General features: G+C 40.8%; 1 protein-coding gene across 4 annotated transcripts in view; it reads left to right on the forward strand.

Moving 5' to 3' along the window:
* Positions 1 to 7987, forward strand: part of NPAS3 (neuronal PAS domain protein 3) — an 842887-nt gene extending 834900 nt beyond the window's left edge. For all 4 annotated transcript variants that reach the window (XM_032798433.2, XM_032798434.2, XM_075065506.1 and 1 more), the window contains one exon: positions 3747 to 7987. In XM_032798433.2, coding sequence (XP_032654324.1) covers positions 3747 to 5056 — 1310 coding nt within the window. In that variant the 3' untranslated portion in view covers positions 5057 to 7987. The remainder of the gene's footprint in view (positions 1 to 3746) is intronic.
* The last annotated feature ends 2098 nt before the right edge of the window (positions 7988 to 10085 follow it).

Below are 10085 nucleotides of genomic sequence, written 5' to 3' on the forward strand. Positions count from 1 at the left end.
TAAATTCGATTTCATGCGGCCACACTAGGCACAGTAATTCGGCGTTGTGCGTCCATGGTCTGAAGGCTAACGTCAATTTTCTGAAGCGGTGCATGTGGGTAGCTCTTCCGTAGCTATCCATAGTTCCTGCAGTCTCCCCCGCCCCTTGAATCTGGGTGATCCTTATTGTCGCGGGTGGTTCTGGGGTAAATGTCGTCAGTCATTCCTTCCTCCGGGGGAAAACATCAGCTACAATCCTTTCGCGCCATTTTCCCGCATGCCTGGCGACCCATAGATGGCACCATGGCGCCCGCTCAGCTTTTTTTTTCCGCCCTATGTGTACTGGTTGCCGCGGACAGAGAGGCTACTCCAGCACTGCACAGCAGCATTCACTTCCTTGCTTTTGCATGATAGCGAGATGGTTACTGCGCATTCTGTACTGTCCACTGCTGGAGAAAACTGGACAATAAAGACGGTTATGTCTCCTCCTCGTTACTGTCTGCTGCTATCATGAGTGCCCCTGGCTGAAATCTGCCTGGGTCGGCGGGCCCAACGCAAAAGCAAAATTGGGATTGACTCCCCTAGTCAAATCCCTCCCTTATGGTTTTCTAAAAATAGAGTCAGTCCTGCTAGAATAAGGCGGCAAGGTATCTAGAGGACCAGTGTATCGAGAGACAGCTGCTCCGTTGTCAGTATTCACAGGGGGTGCCCCTGCACAATCCACCATGTGCTTCCCTTCTGCCCCAACCTTCCTGGCGTATACGTGCAGTGTCCTTGCCCATTGTGTCAATGAAGTTAGATAAAGAATGCGCAGGAATAAGAAACACTGATTAGTGACATACATGAGGGGGGCAGCCCTGGCGCGGATGATAGTCCAGGCAGGACATAACGGTGTGGGGGAAGGAGCACCAGCATGCTGTGCTATCACAGTCCAGGCAGTACAGATCTTTTTCTTTACACAGAAAGGAGGGTGAAGCCCCAGTTGCTATGATGAAGCTAGTTATTAGTCGTTCTGTCCCTATCATTGGGGAAGTAACCAGGAATGATGCCTCACGTACAAATGTTTAGTATTCATAGAGGACGGTTACTATCCTACTGCACCGCTGACCACCGGGGAGGGGGAGAGGCGAGAAGAGAGCGGATACTGTCTTCCTGCTGCACCATCGCGTTCCAGCGCATTCAGTACAGGATAAGCGGCTGACATTGAAGGAAGTCAAGAATGATTTTCTTTTCCTTTTCTTCAATGGGGAGGGGGAAGAACTGTGAGGCTATTCCCTAACACGCCAGACACTGTGTTGGGAACCTACAGACATTGGGACTAGCCAAGAATTTGCAAATCTTTTCAGAGACTGCTGTGGACTGTGGATAGCTGGAGTCCTCGTACCGCCTCCATCATGAGCGTCCATTGAGTCTCTGGCTTCCGTTACCTTGTCAGCGCGCTGTGTATCCTGGAGATTTTTTTTCAAACGCTTTGGACATTTTGTGTTCTGCAACGGAGCTCTGAGGTTTAGAAACAGAGTTGTCTCCCATACAGCGATCAGATCCAGTATCTCCCGTACGGGCCATGCTGACTCTTATTTTGGATTTGAGACTCATCGCCACCGTGCTGATCAGAGCTCACGCTGGGGAAAACAGGAAACTGTATATTCAAAGTTCGCAGGCTTTTCCTGTTTACCTGCCCGCGCATCCGAGTTCAATGCTGTCCAGAGCAGGTCAGTGGTTTTGCACTGTGAGATACCGCCGGAGGCCAGCTAACGTCGATTCCGTCCACACTAACCGTAATGCGATATGTTAATATCGATTTAGCGCTACTCCTCTCATCGGGGAGGAGTACAGAAATTGATTTAAAGAGCCCTTTATATCAATATAAAGGGCGTTGTAGTGTGGACGGGTACAGCGTTAAATCGATTTAACGCTCTTTAAATCGATTTAAACGTGCAGTGTAGACCAGGCCTATGTTTTATTTTTTAACTAAGCAGCCATTTGTTCTCTCATCTTTTGCGCTTATTCCTCCTTTTTCTTTTGACTGCTCTGTTTGACAGTTAGAGTCAGATGCTAGGCATACATACAAGCTTTATGTCCATGTGATTTGAGATCTCATCGGCCATTCAGAATGCTTTTTATCCCTGCAGCTGTGGAGAAAAGTGTGTATTTACCATGTGCACTCAGCGTTTCTATAGTTGAGAATTGTATGTATGTTCATGACTGCTGAGGCTGGCACAGAGTAAGAGAGCATTGTTCAGTGATGCACAGATGCATGCATCTTAGAAACCAGGACAAAACTTTTAACAGTTTTAACCTAATGTGAATTAAACAAAAATACAGAAAGGCCTAGGTTCATAAGACCTTCTTAGCTGAAACTAGTAAGTTCAGTCCAAGTGTTTTTAAATCTGCAGAACTTGTTGCCATTTGGTTTGTCTTAGGTTGAAGTCACTCTACCAGATGGGAACAGTAGTTTAAAAGAAAAAAGCTTTTTTATTTTTTTATTTTTGTTGGTAAGAGGTTTAGCTTTAAGTAGAAATGAAAGCTGTTTTTCATAACAGAAGGTTTTAGTATCTTATTAATTTTTTTTAGAAAAACCACTCTAAATGAATTAAATGTACAGAGCCTGAAGCTTTGAACAGCTAACATCCCCATCAAGCCCAGCTGTTCAGCCGCTTCTGGCAAACTGTTTGGAATTGCCATGGCTCCAGGAGAAACCAATCTTTGTAGAAAAACTGGCCCTTTTTTTCCCCTGCTCAGAGCAGAGAATTTAAAATGGTAATTCTTGGCTCTGATGAGAGAAAACAAAAACGTCTTTTATTTCCAAAGGAAAGAATTCTGACTGTTCTGCACAGACTGGGTTCTCCTCAAGCCATTCATGACCCTTTTAAATGGTGTGTGATAATAGTCCGTTTTCTGAAAGCTGATTTCGGCTGCCTGAGTCCAATGGACTCGAGTGTTTGTCTTATTCAGTTAAAAATGAGGTAAATATAAAATAAAGTTAGAAGAAGTAGGAGGAGGACAGGACCAGGTCCTGAGCAGATCGGAATTGATGCAGCTCCATTTGTTGCACTGGAGTTATTTTTTTCTACTTTATTTTTTTACCTTTCAAGGGAATATTGGCACACAGCAGGGCAATGTAACTACATTGTTTTAACTGATGTATTCATTCAGATGTATAAACAGAGGATCTGATTCTCCATTCACACTGGAGTAGCTCAAGAGTAACTCCATTGAAATCTACATGACGCCAGTGTAGAACACGAATAAGTGAGAGGAGAATCAGGGGTGTGAATTATCACTTCATCATGCTACTGCGTCACTCCTACTCCCATTATAAGAACATGTGTGCTAAACAGAAATCTCCAGAGTGCATCACCAGAGCTGAATCGTTCATCTCCCTTCAGTGAACACAATTGGAATCCAGTTGCCATCAGTTATCAGCATTGTCCTCATTAAAGAGGATGTGCCAAAGGATCCCATTTGAAACAGGTGCCCTCACACTTGTTACGGAAAGTGCAGTCCAGTGACAAAACCACCAGACCTTTGCCCTTTGCCGCTGACAGTCCTGAATCAGGGGGATTAATGATAATCAAATCCCTTCAAGCTTGATGCTGCTAGAACTGTGGATCTAGAGCTCAGAAAAACCCATCTCAGTTGAGCCTCAGAGGAATGCTTTTACCAGAAACTTTACAGGCAATAACAGCTCATTTTAGGTAGACAAGTGGAGTTCTAATCTGATGTTCCTATTAGTAATGATGTTTTTAACTTTTCTTCCCTTCCAGAGGACAATGAGAACTCAAAGTCGGATGACAAAGGAAACCAATCAGAAAACAGCGAAGACCCCGAATCTGACAGGAAGAAGTCTGGGAATCAGTCAGATAATGAAATGAACTGTAATGATGATGGGAACAGCTCCAGCAACCAGGACAGCAGGGACAGTGATGACAGCTTTGAAAATTCTGACTTTGAGAATCAAAAGGCCCCTGAGGACAGTTTTGGTACTCTTGGTTCTATGCAGATCAAGGTAGAGCGCTACGTGGAGAGTGAATCGGACTTGCGGATGCAGAACTGTGAATCATTGACGTCAGACAGCGCCAAGGACTCAGATAGTGGAGGAGAGGTAAATATCCAGTCTTCCAGCAAACATCAAAAGAGGAAGAAGAGGAGGAAAAAGCAGAAAGGAGGCAGCATGACCCGCAGGAGGCTATCAAGCACTTCAAGCCCAAATGGACTTGACTCAGCTTTGGTGGACCAGCCCCAGCTGCTCTCGTCGCCAAACAGTGCCTCAGTGCTCAAAATTAAAACAGAGATCTCAGAACCTATCAATTTTGATAATGATAGCAGTATTTGGAATTACCCGCCTAACAGGGAAATCTCAAGGAATGAATCGCCCTACAGTATGACCAAGCCCCCAAGCTCAGAGCACTTCCCCTCCCCACAAGCCAGCAGTAGTTTACATGTCTCCATTCCAGACTCCGTTCTCACCCCACCAGGGTCTGAAAATACTGCCAGCCGCAAAACTCAGTTCAGCACCTCATCCAGCTCGGCTTTGGCTTCTGTGTCCTCTGACCCTTTGTCACCCCCGCTTTCAGCATCTCCACGGGACAAACATCCAGGAGGTCCCAGCACTTCCAACTCTTTGTTGTACACTGGGGATCTGGAAGCCCTTCAGAGGTTGCAAGCAGGCAATGTGGTGCTTCCTTTGGTTCACAGGGTAACTGGAACCCTTGCTGCCACCAGCACTGCTGCTCAGAGGGTCTACACCACTGGCACTATTCGGTATGCTCCAGCTGAAGTTACTTTAGCCATGCAGGGCAACCTCCTCCCTAATGCCCATGCTGTTAACTTTGTTGACGTTAACAGCCCCAGCTTTGGGCTGGATCCTAAAACGCCGATGGAAATGCTCTACCACCACGTTCACCGACTCAATATGTCGGGACCATTTGGAAGTGCTGTGAGTGGGGCCAGTCTGACCCAAATGCCTGCAGGGAACGTGTTCACAACTGCCGAAGGACTTTTTTCCACTCTTCCATTTCCTGTGTACAGCAATGGCATTCACACTACACAGACTCTGGAACGGAAAGAGGATTGAAATATGACCACATACTGTGTTCAGTGTTATACTCTGAGGCATAGACTATGTTTTAATTTAGACCTTTAATTCTAGCACTTTGAATTTGAGCAGGTCAGCTTATTCTCTCGATATGATGGTCCCCCTTTCATTCCCTTTCTCTTTAACTTGACTTATTCTTTAATGTAAAGATATTTTTTTATTTTTGCCTTCAGAGAGTTGAAGTACCAGTTGCCTGCCATTTTGTCTTCTTCTAAGATGTATGTTTTTTCCTTTGCATCTTTATTAAGATGCCTTTAATATGTGTATGCCTCTGCCATAGAATTCTCAGTGTTGTGGTAAAGAGATTTTAAAGTGACAACCATTGGTTTTACTTCACAATGATCTTGATATGATCAAGATTAAAAGAGACAAGCATAAACAATGTGCCCTGTTTGACTAAGTCAAATGAAAAGGGGTTTTTGTTCCTAATTCCTTTAAAAATAGGGGATAGTATTTTAGAATTTTATGCAGAGTTTAATTCTCTTTTTATGGTTAAGATTTTCTTACTTGCACATAAAATAATTTGGGTTCTTAAAAGTTAATTTCTGGCCTGTGACTAGAATGTTAAAAAGTCGGACTAAATGTTACTGAAACTTTAACTTAATTTCTAAAACCATGGTGCTATCATTTATTAATCTGTAATGTCTTCATACAATATGCAGCTTGTGGGCTGGGGTTTTTGAAAGGAATGTGTTCTGTACTGGTCTATAGTTGGGTGCTGCAGTCTCCTTGGTTAGTTAAGACAAAAGCCCTCATTAACATTTGCTGCAGGACTTAAAATTTTTTACCTCCAAACTAACAAACATAGCCTCACATTAAATTTAAATGGGTCAGGAAGCCTTTTTGAGAAAGTGCTTTAAAAAAACTCAATTAAATTGACTTGAGGAACAGTTTTTTAGGTGGATATTTTTTCTCTCTGTTTTTTTCTCAGTCTAACTGAGGCTAATTTTACAACTTCAAATAACACTTTGGAATAAAAAGAAGGAAAATATTTAACATGTTTTTATTTTTTCATTTAAAGTTATAGCGGGAAGGTTGACTTTTTTTGTTGTTTGATTTGTTTTTGTTTTTTCTTATTTCTAGCGTTGAAACCAATATGTTTTAAAACTAAAGAATGGGTTAATAAGCTTGAAATAGATAACTACAACTGAAAACTGCACATTAAGTAAAAAAAAAAAAAAAAAAAGAAATCTCCTATTTTGTCTTTGTTGCCAGAAATCACAGTGTAGTGTCAAACACTCCAAATGACTGTCAAGTATAAATTCTTCTTCCACTCCATCTTTGGCAGCTGTTTGTTAAGGCATCTAATAACAGATGTGAGAACTGTAATGTGTACAATGTGTAAGTGTCCTTGGCTGTCAGTCCCATTGCAGTTTCAATGTGTGTTACTATATGCAGTATATACTAAGCTAATGTAGTTGTTTTGTCCTTTGTCTTCTCTGTGCTTTATCTCTAGTCCGGAGTGGTAAAGTCCCATTCCTGCAGTCCTAGTGAACCAGTGATTCTTGGGGGTTAGTGGTTTTTGTGTGGTGGCCTTCCTCTGTAATGTCACCTTATGCTGCTTCCACTGTCTGTATACCTTTTAATTTCTGCTGTTGCTTTGCTGTTGTGTATTCTCAAACCTTTCTCTCTCTCTCTGTTCCTCCCTCCACTTTCTCTTCCTCCCTCTCTCCCTTTTTCTCTCTTTTTCACTCTCAGAGATAAAAGACTCTTAACTAGCTCAAGGTTATTGGAGCCATTTTCCCCACAGAGGAAGTCTGGGTATGACTAACTCTTCCAGTGTGTCACACAATGCACTGAAGAGTAAAGCTCAGATATATTAAACAAATTGATGCCATATAGCCTCAGTTGTTAACATTCCCAGAGTCCCTTGTGCTCTACCTGTAAGCAGAGGGTGCATTTCTTTGGTTTTCTCCCAGGAGTGCTGATGGAGTAATATATAGAGCAATTACCAGTGAGAGAGAAAATTCTTTGACAGGTCAACCAACATTGTTAAAAAGGGAAACTGAGTTTAGGATTGTCATATATATTTGCTTATGTGTACAATGCTAATATATTCACTCAGGTGTCCTTTGAATTTTTGATCACTCACTGTGTTGAGTCAATTCCTGCTTTGAATCTGAGGAGCAGGTCGAAGCCCACAGTGGAATAATAGTGAAAAGGAATTGGATGCCACAAATTTTAATAATGAGCTTTTAAAGGTTATATTTTGAAGGATTTAAGTAGGTCTAAAAAGCCAAGAAAGCTGATTGAGAAATTTAAAGTTTAATTTTGGAAGCTCTACTCTAGCTATTGAACAATCAAAGGAGTGCACCTATCAGCTACAAAGAACAGCTAGACAGCTGTTGTTGTTTTATTTTATTTTTATAAATGTTTCTGTGTTGTGTCAGAATGATTTCTGGTGATTTAAACTAACAGATAATCACAGCTGCTGTCTAAATCCATAGTGTTTAAAATTACAAAATGAAAAAAAACTTCATTACCTGTGAAGACTGTGTCTGTGTTTTTAACTATTTCTTGTACAAATATATGAAATCTTTTATGAGGAGACTGGTGCCAAGTAGCTGAATAATGGGGAAAGGGATTCTGTTCGTATAAATCTTAGCAGTGTTACCAACTCTACAATACAAAAAAAAAAATTAAAATGTTAAAAAGTGACAGCTATGGTACATTTATTTTGTGTTAAGCTAACCGAATCTAACTTCTTGAGTGCCTGGCTTATTTGAAACATTTTTTTCATTGATCATTGATAATGCTGCAAATCAGAAATGTACATACTTCATTTACAACAGGGTTCTTTTTATACTTTTGTAGATTCTCATACATGTCATACATGGTTGTCTTTATGTAACTTAATTTTTTTCATCCCGCAGGTGCCATTTTCATAATAAACTTCTCTTGGATTTGTTACTATCTGGCATCATTTCTTTTACATATAACCATCCTGACTAATGAATGCTGGTAGTATTTGTTTGAGCAGGTACCTTTTTAATTGTTTTGTTTAAAAAAAAAGGAGGGAGGGAAGAGGGCACAGCTAGATTTTATTATCGCTTGTGAACTGAAGAAAAGAAGCTGTCGAGATGCAGGTTAAAAATGCTAATCCAAATACTACACCAATTTGCCACCATCCTAAATTCTCAGCTACCCCAATTCATTGTCATACTGAGCATTGTTATGCACATTATCAAAGCTGAATAATGGACCTGTAACATTAACCACTATAGAAGATGTGCATTTTTTCTTGATTAATGCACACTGGAAGAGAGCAGCTTACATACATTGATCACTTAAAATGCACTTTATATTTTCATTTATGATACTCTACAATGTTATAACCAAACTCTTCAGTCACCTTCATTCTATGTAGGCTGTTGATTTTTCTGAATATGTACTTTCTTCCTCCAGATTGGCAAAATGTAAGTTGTTGGTATTTTGTGTGTTTATTGGCCAAACTATCTGCCTTACAAACTGAGGGCAGAAGAGTTTGCCAATGCAAAAAACCACAAGGCTCTAGATCTTGTCTTCATGACTGAAGTACAAAAATCAAATTGGACTCCAGTTTTGATTACACCAGAAATCCATACACAGTGATTGATCTTAAAAAGTAACCAATTATCAAGGAATACCTCTGCCCAGCGTCTGAAAAACTGTGCTTATTTCCTGTTACCTACATATAGGGGGAAACTGTTATTTCAGAGCCAGTGTGGCAACTGTTGGTAAGCATTGACTCTGTAATGGTGACTTGTATATGAAGCAACTTGCATAGAGTCGGCAGTTGTAAGGCGACTTGCATAGAGTGGGTTGAAAGAAGAAGCAGACAGAAAGGAACAGCTCTTATTTTTTACCCTTCACCCTTCCTAATATGAAATTCTATGAATCGGGCAATTTCAGTGATTGGATTTCTTTATGCTGCCTTCCTAAGCTGTGACAAACTTTACATACATTGTGCTGATTCCACTCATTCAGGGGAAAGAACCTGTGATTCATTTTGCTATAGCTGATTCTGTGATCTCTGCTCAGATAAAAGAGCACATTTAAGAGTACACAATGTGGTGGGGGGGAAGATCGTTATGATATCCATACATGAGTGTAGGCCATACTCTAGATTGTTGGGTGCCTGAATCTTTCTTCCCCGTTGGGTCCACTTAACAAAGTTAAATATTTGACACATCATTTTAATAAAAAAAACACTGAGCCAGATTCAGAATACCTTACTCACCCTGAATAATACATTACTCCACAGATAGTCCCATTATTTTCAGTGCAACTACTGCCAGAGTAAAATACCATTCAATGGAAGCAAGTATGTGAATCTGATCATTAGATTTATATATATTTTTTTAAAATTCTATGCCCCGTTATAGTTCAGTGAGCCTGCCTGATGATTTAACAGCATATGATCTGGGTCCCTGAATTTCCAAGCAATTCAGGACTCTTGCTTCCCAGGCAACTAGAGACTGAGTTTGATATGTCTCCAGTTTGCAGGAGGTAGAAAGGAGCAGAGGTCAGCAGGCTGCTTTCAGCTCTGCTCTCACATTCCAGTTGGCATTGCTTCTTGTTTATGAGGTAACTAGGGGCAAAGAAGCCAAAAGAGAGAAAGGGGGAATTTAAATCAAGCTAGAAAGAATGCCCAGACTGAAGTGGAAATGGAAGAATAACAGATCCATTCCAAATTAGTTTTAACCAATATTAACTAAAGCCACTAATCCTGAGAGGTTTTCTGAACTACAAAATACCCAATGTCATTGTCTAAGCGTTGGCTGAGAGACACAGTAACAGTCAAAGTGAACAAAGTAATGATGAGATGCCAGTGTATTATGTGAAAGAAAGTGGTGGCAAGCAAGACTTAAATAAGAATATTCTTTCACTGATATACACTGGAGTATCTATTTTATGAATTTAAAGAATGCAAACTAACTGTTTGAAAAGTTGGCTTTGATTTTTAAAATTTTCAGACAATAAAATATTTTTTAGAAAGAAACTTGGACAAATGCATCCCCCCGTCCTT

Source organism: Chelonoidis abingdonii, chromosome 4 (assembly GCF_003597395.2).
Source record: "Chelonoidis abingdonii isolate Lonesome George chromosome 4, CheloAbing_2.0, whole genome shotgun sequence".
Lineage (NCBI taxonomy): Eukaryota > Metazoa > Chordata > Testudines > Testudinidae > Chelonoidis > Chelonoidis abingdonii.